At 46.5% G+C, this 18,742-nt stretch overlaps 1 protein-coding gene across 1 annotated transcript; it reads left to right on the forward strand.

The window, feature by feature from the left end:
* Nucleotides 1–3,548: 3,548 nt before the first annotated feature.
* LOC123410788 (lysM domain-containing GPI-anchored protein LYP6) lies at nt 3,549–7,436 on the forward strand. Its single transcript, XM_045103727.1, has 5 exons — nt 3,549–4,352; nt 5,585–5,702; nt 5,795–5,956; nt 6,030–6,061; nt 7,117–7,436. The coding sequence occupies exons 1-5, from the start codon at nt 3,686–3,688 to the stop codon at nt 7,341–7,343; spliced, it is 1,206 nt and encodes a 401-aa protein (XP_044959662.1). The 5' UTR covers nt 3,549–3,685; the 3' UTR covers nt 7,344–7,436.
* Nucleotides 7,437–18,742: the final 11,306 nt, after the last annotated feature.

Genomic DNA, 18,742 nt, shown 5'->3' on the forward strand with positions numbered 1-18,742 from the left:
GCTTCGACACAGATCCGGACGACTCTAAGTCGCAAACCGGATACGTATTTATTCTTAATGGGGGTGCGGTAAGCTGGTGCAGTTCCAAGCAAAGCGTAGTAGCAGATTCTACATGTGAAGCGGAGTATATGGCTGCCTCGGAGGCGGCTAAGGAGGGTGTCTGGATGAAGCAATTCATGACGTATCTTGGAGTGGTGCCAAGCGCACTGAATCCAATAACCTTGTTCTGTGACAACACGGGTGCCATTGCCTTAGCAAAGGAACCACGGTTTCACAAGAAGACCAGACACATCAAACGACGCTTCAACCTCATCCGCGACTACGTCGAGGGAGAGGACGTGAATATATGCAAAGTGCACACGGATCTGAACGTAGCAGACCCGCTGACTAAACCTCTTCCACGACCAAACCATGATCAACACCAGAACTGTATGGGTGTTAGATTTATTACAATGTAATTCACATGATGATGTGAGGGCTAGATTATTGACTCTAGTGCAAGTGGGAGACTGTTGGAATTATGCCCTAGAGGCAATAATAAATATAGTTATTATTATAATTCCTATATCGAGATAATCGTTTATTATCCATGCTATAATTGTATTGAATGAAGACTCATTTACATGTGTGGATACATAGACAAAACACCGTCCCTAGCAAGCCTCTAGTTGGCTAGCCAGTTGATCAAAGATAGTCAGTGTCTTCTGATTATGAACAAGGTGTTGTTGCTTGATAACTGGATCACGTCATTAGGAGAATCACGTGATGGACTAGACCCAAACTAATAGACGTAGCATGTTGATCGTGTCATTTTGTTGCTACTGTTTTCTGCGTGTCAAGTATTTATTCCTATGACCATGAGATCATATAACTCACTGACACCGGAGGAATGCTTTGTGAGTATCAAACGTCGCAACGTAACTGGGTGACTATAAAGATGCTCTACAGGTATCTCCGAAGGTGTTAGTTGAGTTAGTATGGATCAAGACTGGGATTTGTCACTCCGTGTGACGGAGAGGTATCTCGGGGCCCACTCGGTAATACAACATCACACACAAGCCTTGCAAGCAATGTGACTTAGTGTAAGTTGCGGGATCTTGTATTACGGAACGAGTAAAGAGACTTGCCGGTAAACGAGATTGAAATAGGTATGCGGATACTGACGATCGAATCTCGGGCAAGTAACATACCGAAGGACAAAGGGAATGACATACGGCATTATATGAATCCTTGGCACTGAGGTTCAAACGATAAGATCTTCGTAGAATATGTAGGATCCAATATGGGCATCCAGGTCCCGCTATTGGATATTGACCGAGGAGTCTCTCGGATCATGTCTACATAGTTCTCGAACCCGCAGGGTCTGCACACTTAAGGTTCGACGTTGTTTTATGCGTATTTGAGTTATATGGTTGGTTACCGAATGTTGTTCGGAGTCCCGGATGAGATCACGGACGTCACGAGGGTTTCCGAAATGGTCCGGAAACGAAGATTGATATATAGGATGATCTCATTTGATTACCGGAAGTTTTTCGGAGTTACCTGGAATGTACCGGGAATGACGAATGGGTTCCGGGAGTTCACCGGGGGGGGGGGGCAACCCACCCCGGGGAAGCCCTTAGGCCATGAGGGTGGCGCACCAGCCCTTAGTGGGCTGGTGGGACAGCCCAAAAGGGCCCTATGCGCCATACAAAGGAAAATCAAAGAGAAAAAAAAGGGAGGTGGGAAGGAAGGGAAGGACTCCCACCCACCAAACCAAGTCCAACTCGGTTTGGGGGGGGAGCCTTCCCCCCTTGGACTCGGTCGACCCCCTTGGGGCTCCTTGAGCCCCAAGGCAAGGTCCCCTCCCTCCCACCTATATATACGGAGGTATTGGGGCTGATTTGAGACGACTTTTCCACGGCAGCCCGACCACATACCTCCACGGTTTTTCCTCTAGATCGCGTTTCTGCGGAGCTCGGGCGGAGCCCTGCTGAGACAAGGTCATCACCAACCTCCGGAGCGCCGTCACGCTGCCGGAGAACTCTTCTACCTCTCCGTCTCTCTTGCTGGATCAAGAAGGCCGAGATCATCGTCGAGCTGTACGTGTGCTGAACGCGGAGGTGCCGTCCGTTTGGTACTAGATCGTGGGACTGATCGCGGGATTGTTCGCGGGGCGGATCGAGGGACGTGAGGACGTTCCACTACATCAACCGCGTTCTCTAACGCTTCTGCTGTACGGTCTACAAGGGTACGTAGATCACTCACCCCCTCTCGTAGATGGACATCACCATGATAGGTCTTCGTGCGCGTAGTAAAATTTTTGTTTCCCATGCGACGTTCATCAACACTACTCCCCTAGCCGCCACCCCTCGAGCGCTCCGTTCCTTCGACGAATAACGCCCGACGGCCGTATGTAGTTCGGCGGCCACAAGGTGTTTGACAAAATACCTGCAAGGTATGTATTGCTTAATTTTATATTTCTAGATGAACTTAATCTAGTTTGATTGGGCTTGGATCATTCGTAGTTTAAATTATATTTGAATCAAGTTTGTAGATGGGTTTGTCCTATGATTTTTTCGATGAAGAATTTGATCTCCAAGAGGAGGAGGATATCTTAATGATCCTACATATCCACGTCAATAAGAGAAGGAGGATATCTTAATGATCCTACCTATCCACGTCAATAAAAGCTGAAGCACGGTGGTTCAATTTTTGGTTGTCAGGATTTGTGGAGGAAAATAATTGATGCCCTCAACTAATTAATGAGAAACTACTTTGGGGAGAATCCCACATATTCCACATCATACTTTCGGCGTCGTTTTAGGATGAGCATCGAGATATTCAAACACACTGTGAAGAAACTAGCGAGGCATGATCGTTTTTTCAGCAAAGGAGGGATGTCATCGGAGAACTCGGACATAGCACCTACCAAAAAGTGGTTGTCGCTTTACGTATGTTGACATACGGTATTCCAGCGGACTATTTATTCGGTTGAAAATAAACAATTTGTTGTATTTATTCATGAACTATTTGTTGTATTATTCATGAATTATTTGTTTGAGTTGAAATAATAATTGAACTATTTATCGTTGATTTATTTTATGTATGTTTGATTTTTTGGTTATATGATTGAGTGGGAAACGTGTTTGTGGTGGACAAGCGCTGTATATTTAGCACCCCTGCTGAAGCATGATCTGTGATGTCGCTAAATTTTGTAACATCCGTTAAAGTTACAACACGTCAACGTTCAATTTTCTTTAACACGCATCTGTTGAAGATGCTCTAAGCAATGAAAACAAGGCAAATCATCAAAGTACTTATAATTTCCCACAGAGAAAAATCAAATTACCCGACATTATAAATAGAGTTGGCCACGAGATATCGGTCCCCTCCTCCCCTCCCAAGACACAGATTCCAAGCACGAAAGTCTCTCCGCCAGATAACAAACGTCCCTCCCACCGACGGCTGGGGTCCGCAGACGCGGCACCACATGTCATTGACTACTGTCCACCTGCGTGGCATCCACACCGTTCGTCTAGTCGGCAGTCTCGGCTCCTCCCCGAAAATTTCGATTCCCAGTTTGCACACTGTGGAACCAAAAGCCGAGACACAGCTCGAGCTCAGCTCCCCACCCCACTCCCCCCTCCCCCCCCCCCCCCCCCCCTCCCCGAGGCCCCAACCCTAAGCCCCTCGCCGGGCCCCAATGTCGAGGCTGGCGGCCGCGGCCGCAGGGGCGCTGCTTGTGATCCTCGCAGTGGTGGGTAGCGCGGCGGCGAAGACGACGATCGAGCCGTGCTCCACCGCCGACTCGTGCGCGGCGCTGCTCGGCTACTCGCTCTACGCCGACATGAAGGTCTCCGAGGTGGCGGCGCTCTTCGGCGCGGACCCGGCGGCGCTCCTGGCCGCCAACGCGCTCGACTTCGCCTCCCCCGGCGCCGCCAACCGGATCCTCCCCGCGGGGCTCCTCCTCCGCGTCCCCACCCGCTGCGCCTGCGCCGACGGCGTCCGCAAGTCCGTCTCCGTCCGCTACGCCGCACGCCCCGCCGACACGCTCGCCACCGTCGCCGACGTCGTCTTCGCGGGCCTCGCCTCCGCCGACCAGATCCGCAACGCCAACGGGCTCGCCGAGGCGGACCCCGACGCGCTGCTCGACGCCGGCCAGATTCTCGTCGTCCCCTTCCCCTGCGTCTGCCTCAACTCCACCGACAACAACCTCCCCGCCGTCTACCTCTCCTATGTCGTGCGGGTCGGGGACACCGTGGAATCCATCGCCGCCAGCCACGCCACCACCGTCACGGATCTCAGCAATGTGAATGCCATGGGGAGCCCCATCGTGGCACCCGGAGACATCCTTGCAATTCCATTGTCAGGTAAAATAATCTCCCAATGCTAGTATCAATTATCGTTGCCACCGGCTGCCTTAACACATTCCACATCATTTTCCCACCAATTGTTTTATGAAGTTTCCCCAATAGCCGTGAATGCTTCTTTGCTTCTCCGTTTTATACTTGCAAATTGCAAACCAGATACAAAAAGACCATTGTGAAAGGCTGTAAAGCGGCAGATTTGTGATACTTTAGGCCATGTTAGAAATGTTAAGCTTTTTTAGACAAAAGGCACGGGGCCTGGCTTTATATTGAAAGCTAATGATTGTTTGCATACAACATACTATGATACTTACCAGTTTGCAGCCCAGACCCAAAAGGATAGAGCGAGGAATGGAACTACGGTGAACAATTAAACACCAAAGTATCCTAAAAAAACATCAAAGTATTTTGGAACCAATACTAAAACTACAGTTATTTGCATAGTTGGCGGTTAGATAACAGTGCTATGGTTATCCAGATTCGGAATTTTGGCTTGTGGCAATTACTTTGAATTATCAGATCAAATGCTCATTTTGGTGTTTATCTATATGGATCTGTATGCGTTATTTTCCTCGCCTATATTCACCCATAACCCGACAGCCTTTTTTACATATAAACAAGTCATCAGTTGACCACAGCTGATTAAATCAGGTCAATCTTAAGTTGCATGCCTTCATTAGGCTGAGTCAGAAGCTTGTGCTGAATTGCCATATTGCTCCAACATTTCTACAAGGCCCAACAAACAGCGGCTATTTGATGAACGTCAATGTTTGGATTTGATGAATGTTGGATGCATAAATACATTTTAATCTGTTTCATATCGGTGGTCCAAGATTGAGATAAAGCATGCTTGCATCCTGCTAGGTTGTAGAAGATTTAACTCTGCTGTGTTTGGTGAGGTACATGTGGCCACATAGGTGATGTGGATATCATGATTGTTATGAGCTCTCATGTTGAGTGCACATATCAATCAGTATGCTAGCTTCACAGTTCCTTTGGATAATAGGAATTAGAAAAGTATTAATAGGAAAAACACAGGAATAAGATGAAACATACTTATAAATGTTAATTGATGGATCTTTACTTTTATTCATGTAAGGGTTCTTTTACTTTCATTTTTGCTGATTGTTAACTATGTTCAGTAGTGATAGTTGAGTTGGGTCTGCTTATCTGCTTTTGGTACCTCTCTGTTGATTATTTTTCTAAAATTGCCTGCTATTTGTTTGTGTGATCAGCATGTGCGTCTACGTTTCCTAACTTTGCTTCGGACTATGGATTGCTGGTGGCAAACGGAACCTATGCACTAACTGCTGGCAACTGTGTGGAATGCAGTTGTGGGCCAGGGGATCTCAAGTAAGTTAAAGTTACCTTGTCTTTTGTTGAATGTAGCTGTATTACTTAAGTGAGTTTTGGACTATAATCTGCATTTTTCTCTTCCCCCACAGTCTGTACTGCACTCCCGCTTCATTAGGAACATCATGTTCAAGTATGCAGTGCTCCAATAGCAGTCTAATGCTTGGTAATATGACTAGCCAGCCCACCAGTGGTGGCTGTGGTGTCTCGTCTTGCAGCTATGCTGGCTTCATTAACGGAAGCATTGCCACATCGTAAGCAAAAAAGCCTAAATAATCTTTGTTCACCTTCTCCGGGTTGAAGATACTTACATCTTTGCGTTTGCAGGCTATCCTCAGGTCTTCAACCTACATGCCCTGGTAACTATTTTGTTTTCTTCCCATTTAGTCCACTGTGCAATTGACTACTACCTACTGAATACTGTATGCAACTATTTATACTTCTCATCCAAAAGGGCAAGGAGAAGAGTGAAAATATGTGAATTGTTATTCAAACATGTTTCGGAAATATCATTAATATGCTTGTGAAATACTGAAAATTGAACCAAGCCGCATCAAGCATTCCCAGAGTCCGGTCGATTAACACCAGTAGTTTATGGAACATCAGGTGAAAACGGACTGCCAAGTTTCAACGTAATCTGAAAAAGTAATAGTACTAAATAAGGGAATATTCTACTTGCATGCTAAATTCAGGATCAACTTCAACCTCATTTCCAAGATACAAGGCATATGCTTAGAGCATCTCTAGTAGAACCCTCAAACCCTTGAATCTAAAACCAGTTTTAAGGGTTGAGAATTGCCTATTTTTGACACTTCTAAGGGTTGAAAAACAGGGGCAAAGACTAGAACCCTCAAACCCAACCCTTATAACGGAATATTCCCGGGAGGCGGGGCGGCGGCCGGGGCGCGGTGGGCCGGTGGGGCGGCGGCTGGGGCGCGGTGGGCGGCGACCGAGATGCGGAGGGCGGGGGGGGGGGGGGGGGGGCTGCGGGGCGGCGGCCGGAGCGCGGTGGGCGGCGGGGCAAGGAGGGCGGCGGCCGGGGCGCGGAGGGAGCGCGGGGGGAGGCGGGGCGGCGGCGGCCGAGGCGACTTCCTCGCGCGCGCCGGGAACCAACTGCCTCCTGCGCGAGGTGGGAAGTGGAGTGCGGGTTGGGGGCAGTTTTCCCTCCCAACCCTCACTTCTACAGGCTGGGAAGGGGTTTGAGGGTTGGACCTCTAATTTTTTTTACGGGTTTAAGGGTTTGTTCTAGTCTACGCCGTTTTTCCGATGAAAACTGTAAAAAAGCGGTTATTTTTAAGGGTTTGAGGGCTCTACTAGAGATGCTCTTAGAACCGCTGCACGTTTTCTTTTCAGTTTCCTGCTTGTGCTGCACCATCTCCTGTTTCTTATCTGTATATTGCTTCTCCCCTCACAGGACCGCATCAATTTCCTCCACTGATGGAGCCGTCCACTGCAGCAATCCATGGCTCATACCTTGCTCCGTCGCCTTCGCCAGGACCTGGGGAGGCCGGTGGCGCTGTTCCTGGCTCGTCCGACTCTGGAGCGTCCTCCCATTCTCTTGCTGGAAGCCTCTCGCCCTCGGTGCATCGACTGCATCAAATGATCCTCATTCTTTCTTTAGTCTTCTACCTGCATATGTGAATTCTTCTGTAGGACTATCATTGGATGTATTCGTAACGGATGCGGCCCTCATTTGGGCCCGGTGGAACCTCTATGATAAGCTTTTCCAGCTCCTCTCTTGCTCGCCGTGTCTAACTACTTCTGGAGTTTCAGTAGGGTTCTCCATTTTTACAGCGTTGCTTCTCTACGAAATTGTATCTGTTGCATCGAAGTTTGTGGTTCACCAGATCTCAGAACATATAGTAGTTTGGTACAGTTTTTTTTTAAACCAAACGCATTAAATGGCAGAAGAAATAAGGAAGAGAACTACAACTTTTTTGAAACCGAACGCGTTACATGGCAGAAGAAAAATGAAGACAAGTCAATTAGTGATTTCGGACAAGTCCGGTGCTTACAATGAAATCGGGTCAAGTTCATAGGGGCATCTAATATGCGACCTCTTTTTTGGGAGCAACTGGTTGAGGAGTACTCCTTCACAAGCACGATCACTTCCAAGTCCTTTCAAAAAAAAAAATCACTTCCACGTGCCGTCATTTGACGCGTTTTTAATCGTCATCACGTGTTGCGTTTTGAACGTTTCTTCTGGTTTTTATTTTTATATTTTTGCACGCGTTTTTGATGTGTTTTTCCGTTGTTTTTGGGTGTTCCGGTTTTCCATCGGTCTTTCTTAGCTTTTGGATGATTTTTTATTTTATTTTGCGCGAAAAAGACATTATTTTTTGCTAGAGGCACAATTTTGCTTTCGTGAGAGGTACGGTTTTGCTCGGGAAGAAAAATATTTTATCTGTTTTTTTCGTGAGAGACACGTTTTTTGTTTTCGCGAAAGACATTATTTTGTCTTCGTAAGAGGCACGCCCGTCCCTCTTGAAAAGGAAAAAAAACACATTTTCTGCTTTTTTTAATGAGAGGCACGGTTTTGCCCTGGCGAAATGCCTCTTGAAAAGGGAAAAAAACATGGTTTTTTTTGTGAGAGACACGATTTTGCTTTTGTGAGAGGAACGATTTTGCTTTCGCGAGAGACACGATTTTACCTTCACGAGAGGCACGAAACAAAAATGCATTTTCTGTTTTTTTCTATGGCAAGAGGCGCGATTGTTTTCGTCTTTTTTTTTGAAAAAAAAAGTTTGCCGAAACCTATCAACATGGGTTCTAGTTATGAAGATCTCGACGCGAGAAACCCAACGATAAAAACAGTTCAAAATTTGGACGCACGATTTAGGAGATAAAACGTTTTGAAAATACAAATCTACGGAAAAAGGGAAAACTCCGAGGTTGCGACAAATGACACGCATTCAGTACGCGAGTTGCCGCAACCTTGAGAGGTGGGGGTGATCTTTGGAAGATATACTCAATTAGTGATTTCGCATGTTTTACGTCAAATAGAGACGCTACATAGAGAGGCTCCCCCCGACTGGGCCGGCCCATTGGAGCGCGAGCGCTGAGAGGAAATTGTATCCCTTAAAATAACTACTCTAGCAGGACCCCTAAGGCCTTGTTCGGTTAATCCTCCTCCCAAGGGGATTGAAGATGATTGGAAGGGATTTTTACTTGTTAGGGATTTAATCTCCCTCGATCCTTGCCAAATCCCTTTTACTTCCTTGTCAACCGTACAAGGCCTAAAAGAGCTACTGTAGTTGTGACATCTTTGGATTAAGCTACAGTAATCATTGTAATTAAGCTATAGTTATGATGGAGATTAAGCTAAATGCTTTTGATAAACAATGTTGGATCAATCTTGGATCATATCTCATTTCAAATTCCCTTTGAAATTCAAACTCCTTTTAATAAGTGGATGAAATATTTTGCTAAACTTGAAAACCAAAATCATGGTGGCCTTGCAAATATTCACCTAGTGATTGTGGAGTTGAAACCATATTTTTTCAAAATATTTAAGGGCCTCTAAATAATAATAACATAGGTCAAAACAATTAATTAAATACCTTTTTAATTGTGAATATTCCCACACTATCCAAATGGGCCCCAAACATTTTGTGGCACTACCAAATATTGCAGTGCAAATATTGAACCCTATCCCATATTTTACAAAGTCATCTTATTACTATATAAAATAAAATAGAATGAAAGGAAAGAAAAATAAAGAAAAGGAAAAGAATAAAAGAAAACGAAGGGGATCACTCTTGGACTCCGTTGTAAGTGCAGAGTGCACAACCCAGCCCAACTCTCTCTTCTCCTTCCTCCTGCTCACGAGGGCGACGTGGCCATGGCCGATGGCAGCCACTTGCTTCCATTGTTGCCGTGGCGGACATCCCGTGGCTCCCCGACGGCTACAAGGTCGTCCCCGGTGCCCCAAACCCTAGGCTACAACATCCCCCTTGTCGCTCGCCCCCTCCCTTCTCATGCTCGGACCAGCACCACCACCGCCATGGCCGTCGCCTAGCCGCGGCCACCGTGCCCTCCTCGCCGGCCCGACGTGTCCACGAGCTCCGCCGGCATCTTCTGCCTCTCCCTCGCCCACGCATGCGAGCTCGCAGCCGCTACATCGTCGCCATCACCTCTTCTCCCCCTTTGCCTTCGGCGAACTCTAACATCAATCCGGTCGCACGAAGCCTCCCCCAAGTAGTCTGAGCTCACCTACATGAGTGTTGTAAGCTCCTCCTCCTCTCCGCGCTCTCTCGAGCTCGCTCCGGCCCTGTAGCCTCCCTCACGACTGACGCTCGGCTCCACTCGAGCTCGTCGCCGGTGGGGCCCGACGACCAGTTGGTCAAGCACCCGCCACCGTTAGCTCCCTCGTGACGCATAGGCCCCCCGTGGCTACTCCGTTAGCCCGCTAGCACACTGCAGCCCCAATCGCCACTTTTGCCCAAGAGCACCGCCGCCTGTGCTCGCCACCGGCGCCGTTCCGGCCCGCCCTAGCTTTCCCCGACGGTCGGAACGGACCCGTGCTCACCGCGGCGTTTGAACATGTATGACAAAGGGTTTTGGGGGAACTGGCTCAACCCTCTAGGGGTGGCCTATCACATATATTTATAGATGGTGTACCAAGGGTACGTTACAATATACACGTATAGGTACAGATAACTATACAGTCTAACACCCTCCCTCAATCTTAACTACTTCCTAAAGAATCTAGAAGAGTAAGATTGCGCCTACAGGCCTCAAACTGTGGTAGAGGCAATGGCTTCGTGAAGATGTCTGCAAGTTGATCTTTTGAAGAGATGAACTTGATCTGTAATAGCTTCTGAGAAACACGTTCCCTCACAAAGTGATAGTCAACTTCGATGTGTTTTGTTCGAGCATGGAATACCGGATTCGCCGAGAGGTATGTAGCACCGATGTTATCACACCAAAGTATAGGAGGCCGCGGTTGAGAAATCCCCAATTCCTGAAGCAAAGACTGTACCCATGGTATTGTTGGAATTATGCCCTAGAGGCAATAATAAATATAGTTATTATTATAATTCCTGTATCAAGATAATCGTTTATTATCCATGCTATAATTGTATTGAATAAAGACTTATATACATGTGTGGATACATAGACAAAACACTGTCCCTAGCAAGCCTCTAGTTGGCTAGCCAGTTGATCAAAGATAGTCAGTGTCTTCTGATTATGAACAAGGTGTTTTTGCTTGATAACTGGATCACGTCATTAGGAGAATCACGTGATGGACTAGACCCAAACTAATAGACGTAGCATGTTGATCGTGTCATTTTGTTGCTACTGTTTTCTGCGTGTCAAGTATTTGTTCCTATGACCATGAGATCAGATAACTCACTGACACTGGAGGAATACTTTGTGTGTATCAAACGTCGCAACGTAACTGGGTGACTATAAAGATGCTCTACAGGTATCTTCGAAGGTATTCGTTGAGTTAGTATGGATCGACACTGGGATTTGTCACTCCGTGTGACGGAGAGGTATCTCGGGGCCCACTCGGTAATACAACATCACACACTAGCCTTGCAAGCAATGTGACTTAGTGTAAGTTGCGGGATCTTGTATTATGGAACGAGTAAACAGACTTGCCGGTAAACGAGATTGAAATAGGTATGCGGATACTAACGATCGAATCTCGGGCAAGTAACATACCGAAGGACAAAGGGAATGACATACGGGATTATCTGAATCCTTGGCACTGAGGTTCAAATGATAAGATCTTCGTATTATATGTAGGATCCAATATGGGCATCCAGGTCCCGCTATTGGATATTGACCGAGGAGTCTCTCGGGTCATGTCTACCTAGTTCTCGAACCCGCAGGGTCTGCACACTTAAGGTTCGACGTTGTTTTATGCGTATTTGAGTTATATGGTTAGTCACCGAATGTTGTTCGGAGTCCCGGATGAGATCACGGACGTCACGAGGGTTTCCGGAATGGTCCAGAAACGAAGATTGATATATAGGATGACCTCATTTGATTACCGGAAGGTTTTTGGAGTTACCGGGAATGTACCGGGAATGACGAATGGGTTCCGGGAGTTCACCGGGGGGGGGGGGGGCAACCCACCCCGGGGAAGCCCATAGGACTTGGGGGTGGCGCACCAGCCCTTAGTGGGCTGGTGGGACAGCCTAAGAAGGCCCTATGCGCTATAGGAAGAAAATCAAAGAGAAAAGAAGAAAAAAAAGAGGAGGTGGGAAAAAGGGGGAAGGACTCCTCCTTCCAAACCTAGTTGGACTCGGTTTGGAAGGGGAGGGCTTCCCCCCTTGGCTCGGCCGAAGCCCTTAGGGGTCCTTGGACCCCAAGGCAAGGCTCCCCCTCTTCCCCCTATATATACGGAGGTTTTAGGGCTGATTTGAGACGACTTTTCCACGGCAGCCCGACCACATACCTCCACGGTTTTTCCTCTAGATCGCGTTTCTCCGGAGCTCGGGCGGAGCCCTGCTGAGATTAGATCACCACCAACCTCCGGAGCGCCGTCACGCTGCCAGAGAACTCATCTACCTCTCCGTATCTCTTGCTGGATCAAGAAGGTTGAGATCATCGTCGAGCTCTACGTGTGCTGAACGCGGAGGTGCCGTCCGTTCGGCACTAGATCGTGGGACTGATCGCGGGACGGTTCGCGGGGCGGATCGAGGGACATGAGGACGTTCCACTACATCAACCGCGTTCACTAACGCTTTTGCTGTACGGTCTACAAGGGTACGTAGATCACACATCCCCTCTCGTAGATGGACATCACGATGATAGGTCTTCGTGCGCGTAGGAAAATTTTTGTTTCCCATGCGACGTTCCCCAACAGTGGCATCATGAGCTAGGTTCATGCGTAGATGTCTTCTCGAGTAGAACACAAAAGTTTTTTTGGGCGGTGATGTGCGTTTTGCTTCCCTCCTTAGTCTTTTCTTGATTCCGCGGTATTGTTGGATCGAAGCGGCTCGGTCCGACATTACTCGTACGCTTACGAGAGACTGGTTTCATCACTACGAGTAACTCCGTTGCTCAAAGATGACTGGCGGGTGTCAGTTTCTCCAACTTTAGTTGAATCGGATTTGACCGAGGAGGTCCTTGGATGAGGTTAAATAGCAACTCATATATCTCCGTTGTGGTGTTTGCGTAAGTAAGATGCGATCCTACTAGATACCCATGGTCACCACGTAAAACATGCAACAACAAAATTAGAGGACGTCTAACTTGTTTTTGCAGGGTATGCTTGTGATGTGATACGGCCAACGATGTGATGTGATATATTGGATGTATGAGATGATCATGTTGTAATAGATAATATCGACTTGAACGTCGATGGTACGGCAACCGGCAGGAGCCATAGGGTTGTCTTTATACTAATGTTTGTGCTTGCAGATGCGTTTACTATTTTCCTAGGATGTAGCTTTAGTAGTAATAGCATGAGTAGCACGACAACCCCGATGGCGACACGTTGATGGAGATCATGGTGTGGCGCCGGTGACAAGAAGATCGTGCCGGTGTTTTGGTGATGGAGATCAAGGAGCACGTGATGATGGCCATATCATGTCACTTATGAATTGCATGTGATGTTAATCCTTTTATGCACCTTATTTTGCTTAGAACGACGGTAGCATTTTGAGGTGATCTGTCACTAAAATTTCAAGACGGAATTATGTTCTCCCCGACTATGCACCGTTGCTACAGTTCGTCGTTTCGAGACACCACGTGATGATCGGGTGTGATAGACTCAACGTTCACATACAACGGGTGCAAAACATACGCGGAACACTCGGGTTAAGCTTGACGATCCTAGCATGTGCAGACATGGCCTCGGAACACATGAGACCGAAAGGTCGATCATGAATCATATAGATAATATGATTAGCATAGGGATGCTTACCACTGAAACTATGCTCAACTCACGTGATGATCGGACTTGAGCTAGTGTAAGTGGATCATGAACCACTCAAATGACTAGAGAGATGTACTTTTTGAGTGGGAGTTTAGCGAGTAATTTGATTAAGTTAAACTCTAATTATCTTGAACATAGTCTAAGTCCACTTTGAATATATTTGTGTTGTAGATCATGGCTCACGCGACAGTCACCCTGAATTTTAATACGTTCATAGAGAAAGCTAAGTTGAAAGATGATGGAAGCAACTTTGTAGACTGGGCTCGTAATCTTAAGCTAATCTTACAAGCTGGGAAGAAGGATTATGTCCTTAATGCGGCGCTAGGAGATGAACCACCCGCTACGGCTGATCAGGATGTTAAGAACGCTTGGTTAGCACGTAAGGAGGACTACTCAGTAGTTCAATGTGCAGTCTTGTATGGCTTAGAGCCGGGACTTCAACGTCGCTTTGAGCATCATGGAGCATTTGAGATGTTCCAGGAGTTGAAGTTTATCTTTCAGAAGAACGCCCGGATCGAGAGGTATGAGACCTCCGATAAATTATATGCTTGCAAGATGGAGGAGAACTCATCTGTCAGTGAACATGTGCTCAAAATGTCTGGGTACTCAAACCGTCTAGCTGAGCTGGGGATTGAACTCCCGCAAGAAGCTATCACTGACAGAATCCTTCAATCACTGCCGCCAAGCTATAAAGGCTTTGTGTTGAACTACAACATGCAAGGGATGAACAAGTCACCCGGCGAGTTGTTTGCGATGCTGAAAGTCGCAGAGTCTGAACTCTGTAAAGAGCATCAAGTGTTGATGGTGAATAAGACCACTAGTTTCAAGAAAACGGCAAAGGCAAGAAGGGTAATTCGAAGAAGAGCGGCAAGCCTGTTGCCAATCCGACGAAGAAACCCAAAGCTGGACCTAAGCCTGAAACAGAGTGTTACTATTGCAAGGGTATGGGTCACTGGAAGCGCAATTGCCCCAAGTATCTGGCAGATAAGAAGGCGGCCAAAGAAAAATCAGGTATATTTGATATACATGTTATTGATGTGTACTTAACCGGCTCTCGTAGTAGTGCCTGGGTATTCGATACCGGTTCTGTTGCTCATATTTGCAACTCGAAACAGGAGCTGCGGAATATACGAAGGCTGGCGAAAGATGAAGTGACGATGCGCGTAGGAAATGGTTCCAAGGTTGATGCAATCGCCGTCGGCACAGTTTCACTTCAGCTACCATCAGGATTAGTTATGAACTTGAATCATTGTTATTTAGTGCCTGCGTTGAGCATGAACATTATATCTGGATCTTGTTTATTGCGAGATGGTTACTCTTTTAAGTTAGAGAATAATGGTTGTTCTATTTCTATGAGTAACATCTTTTATGGTCATGCACCCAATGTGAGAGGATTGTTCATATTGAATCTTGATAGTGATACACACATACATAACATTGAGACCAAAAGAGTCAGAGTTAACACTGATAGCGCCATATTTTTGTGGCACTGCCGCTTAGGTCATATTAGTGTAAAGCGCATGAAGAAACTCCATGCCGATGGACTTTTGGAGTCACTTGACTTTGATTCACTTGACACGTGCGAACCATGCCTCATGGGCAAGATGACTAAAACTCCGTTCTCCGGAACAATGGAGCGTGCAAGTGACTTGTTGAAATCATACATACCGATGTGTGTGGTCCGATGAGCGTAGAGGCACGCGGCGGATATCGTTATTTTCTCACCTTCACTGACGATTTGAGTAGATATGGTTATGTCTACTTAACGAAGCACAAGTCTGAAACATTTGAAAAGTTCAAGCAATTTCAGAGTGAAGTTGAAAATCATCGTAACAAGAAGATCAAGTTCCTACGGTCTGATCGTGGGGGTGAATATCTGAGTTTCGAGTTTGGTGCTCACTTAAGACAATGTGGAATTGTTTCACAGTTGACACCGCCTGGAACACCACAGCGTAATGGTGTGTCCGAATATCGTAATCGTACTTTATTAGAGATGGTGCGATCTATGATGTCTCTTACCGATTTGCCGTTATCATTTTGGGGTTATGCATTAGAAAAAGCTGCATTCACTTTAAATAGGGCACCATCAAAATCCGTTGAGACGACACCATACGAACTATGGTATGGCAAAAGGCCAAAGTTGTCGGTTCTTAAAGTTTGGGGATGTGATGCTTATGTCAAAAAGCTTCAGCCTGAAAAGCTGGAACCCAAAGCGGAAAAGTGCATCTTCATAGGTTACCCAAAAGAGTCAGTTGGGTACACCTTCTATCTCAAATCCGAGGGCAAAGTGTTTGTTGCTAAAAACAGAGCTTTTCTCGAGAAGGAGTTTCTCTCGAGAGAATTGAGTGGGAGGAAGATAGAACTTGATGAGGTTGTCGAACCTCTCATCCCTCTGGATGGTGGCGCAGGGCAAGGGGAAACCTCTGTCGTTGCGACGCCGGTTGAGGAGGAAGTTAATGATGATGATCATGAAACTCCAGTGCAAGTTTCTGTCGAACCACGCAGGTCGACGAGACCACGTGCTGCTCCAGAGTGGTACGGTAATCCCGTCTTGTCAATCATGTTGTTAGACAACAATGAACCTGCAAATTATGAAGAAGCAATGGTGGGCCCAGATTCCAACAAATGGCTAGAAGCCATGAAGTCCGAGATAGGATCCATGTATGAGAACAAAGTGTGGACTTTGGAAGTACTACCTGAGGGCCGCAAGGCTATTCAGAACAAATGGATATTTAAGAGGAAGACGGACGCTGACGGCAATGTGACCGTTTATAAAGCTCGACTTGTGGAAAAGGGTTTTCACAAGTTCAAGGAGTTGACTACGATGAGACATTCTCACCCGTAGCGATGCTTAAGTCCGTCAGAATCATGTTAGCAATAGCTGCATTTTTCGACTATGAAATCTGGCAGATGGATGTCAAAACGGCGTTCCTTAATGGTTTCCTTAAGGAAGAGTTGTATATGATGCAACCCGAAGGTTTTGTCGATCCTAAGAATGCTAACAAGGTGTGCAAGCTCCAGCGATCCATTTATGGATTGGTGCAAGCATCTCGGAGGTGGAACAAACGCTTTGATGAGGTGATCAAAGCATTTGGGTTTATACAAGGGGTTGGAGAATCTTGTATTTACAAGAAAGTGAGTGGGAGCTCTGTGGCGTTTCTAATATTATATGTGGATGACATATTGCTGATTGGAAACAACGTAGAGTTTTTGGAGAGCATAAAGGATTACTTGAATAAAAGTTTCTCTATGAAGGACCTAGGAGAAGCTGCTTACATTCTAGGCATTAAGATCTACAGGGATAGATCGAAACTCCTGATAGGACTTTCACAAAGCACATACCTTGATAAAGTTTTGAAGAGGTTCAAAATGGAACAGTCCAAGAAAGGGTTCTTGCTAGTTTTACAAGGTACGAGATTGAGTAAGACTCAGTGCCCAGCAACTGATGAGGATAGAGAGCATATGAGCATCGTCCCCTATGCTTCAGCCATAGGTTCTATCATGTATGCAATGTTGTGCACTAGACCGGACGTTAGCCTGGCCATAAGTATGACAGGCAGATTCCAGAGTAATCCAGGAGTGGATCACTGGACGGCGGTCAAGAATATCCTGAAGTACCTGAAAAGGACTAAGGAGATGTTTCTCGTGTATGGAGGTGACGAAGAGCTCGCCGTAAAGGGTTACGTCGATGCAAGCTTTGACACAGATCCGGACGACTCTAAGTCGCAGACCGGATACGTATTTATTCTTAATGGGGGTGCGGTAAGCTGGTGCAGTTCCAAGCAAAGCGTCGTAGCAGATTCTACATGTGAAGCGGAGTACATGGCTGCCTCGGAGGCGGCTATGGAGGGTGTGTGGATGAAGCAGTTCATGACGGATCTTGGAGTGGTGCCAAGAAGGTTGAGATCATCGTCGAGCTGTACGTGTGCTGAACGCGGAGGTGCCGTTCGTTCGGCACTAGATCGTGGGACTGATCGCGGGACGGTTCGCGGGGCGGATCAAGGGACGTGAGGACGTTCCACTACATCAACCACGTTCACTAACGCTTCTGCTGTACCGTCTACAAGGGTACGTAGATCACACATCCCCTCTCGTAGATGGACATCACCATGATATGTCTTCGTGCGCGTAGGAAATTTTTTGTTTCCCATGTGACGTTCCCCAACAGGTATAACATGGAACCCATGTTATCACATGGAAGCAACTGCACCTGCAACTAGCAACGCTAACACATGGTTAAGCAAGCGGTAACATAGCCAAACAAGGGTTTGCTAGGTTGTGAACAGGTTGAAGGTTTTCATGGCAATGTTGAGAGGCTGCTATTTAACAGGTGGTAGGCATCGAGACAATAACGATAGAAACGGTAAACTAGCATGACAATGATAGTAATGGTATCTGGGGAAATGATCATCTTGCCTGAGATCCCGCTTGGAAGAAGAACGACTCCGTGAAGCAGACGGACCGATGCAGACGAACGGGTCCTCACTTTCCGACACGCTTGCGGAACTCTATCGAGACGAAGGAAACCGGAAACAAGAATCAGCACACGATATTCACAACGACACATGCACGACAAGATGCAATCCATGTATGATGCTTGATCAGTTGAATATGTGCAAGACATGGCATGACAATTCACAACAATCAAACACTAGACATTAAGTGAAGTTCAATATGCAACGAGATGCATATTGACGACACTCCACATACGAGTTATTTAGTTCTATCCCGATTAGGTACACGGCAATATTAAATGTGGTTAAATGTGTCAAGAGGTGAAACGTAATTAAAGTACCTATATAGGCATTTTAAATGAGGTCGGAAATGACATATAACATCTCCGAAATGACCTCACACCTCAATTTATAATTCTGTCCAGATCTGAACTAACATGTTTAAATATTTGTTAAACAGCAAAATAAATTGGTTCACGTGATTCTATGCGTCGTCACAATCAATTTACACATAGAGAACATCTCCAACGGAGCTACGATTCAAAAGATACGAACACCGCAAGATAAGATGGCATGAATGCAATATGTGTGCAAATGGCAACCAGCACATTTCAAAACATTCAACCAGCGAGATAAAATGAAACTACACGAGATTCTAAGCAAGTTTCATGTAGGACAGGATCAAAACGGAG

This window comes from Hordeum vulgare, chromosome 7H (assembly GCF_904849725.1).
Source record: "Hordeum vulgare subsp. vulgare chromosome 7H, MorexV3_pseudomolecules_assembly, whole genome shotgun sequence".
In the NCBI taxonomy this organism is placed as follows: Eukaryota; Viridiplantae; Streptophyta; class Magnoliopsida; order Poales; family Poaceae; genus Hordeum; species Hordeum vulgare.

What these genes read in the sequence shown, in the direction of transcription:
- LOC123410788 (XM_045103727.1), top strand. Translation starts at nt 3,686, where the DNA reads ATGTCGAGGCTGGCGGCCGCGGCCGCAGGGGCGCTGCTTGTGATCCTC. An exon ending in CCTTGCAATTCCATTGTCAG is followed by an intron (nt 4,353 to 5,584) that starts GTAAAATAATCT and finishes TTGTGTGATCAG; the next exon opens with CATGTGCGTCTACGTTTCCT. An exon ending in AACGGAAGCATTGCCACATC is followed by an intron (nt 5,957 to 6,029) that starts GTAAGCAAAAAA and finishes TTGCGTTTGCAG; the next exon opens with GCTATCCTCAGGTCTTCAAC.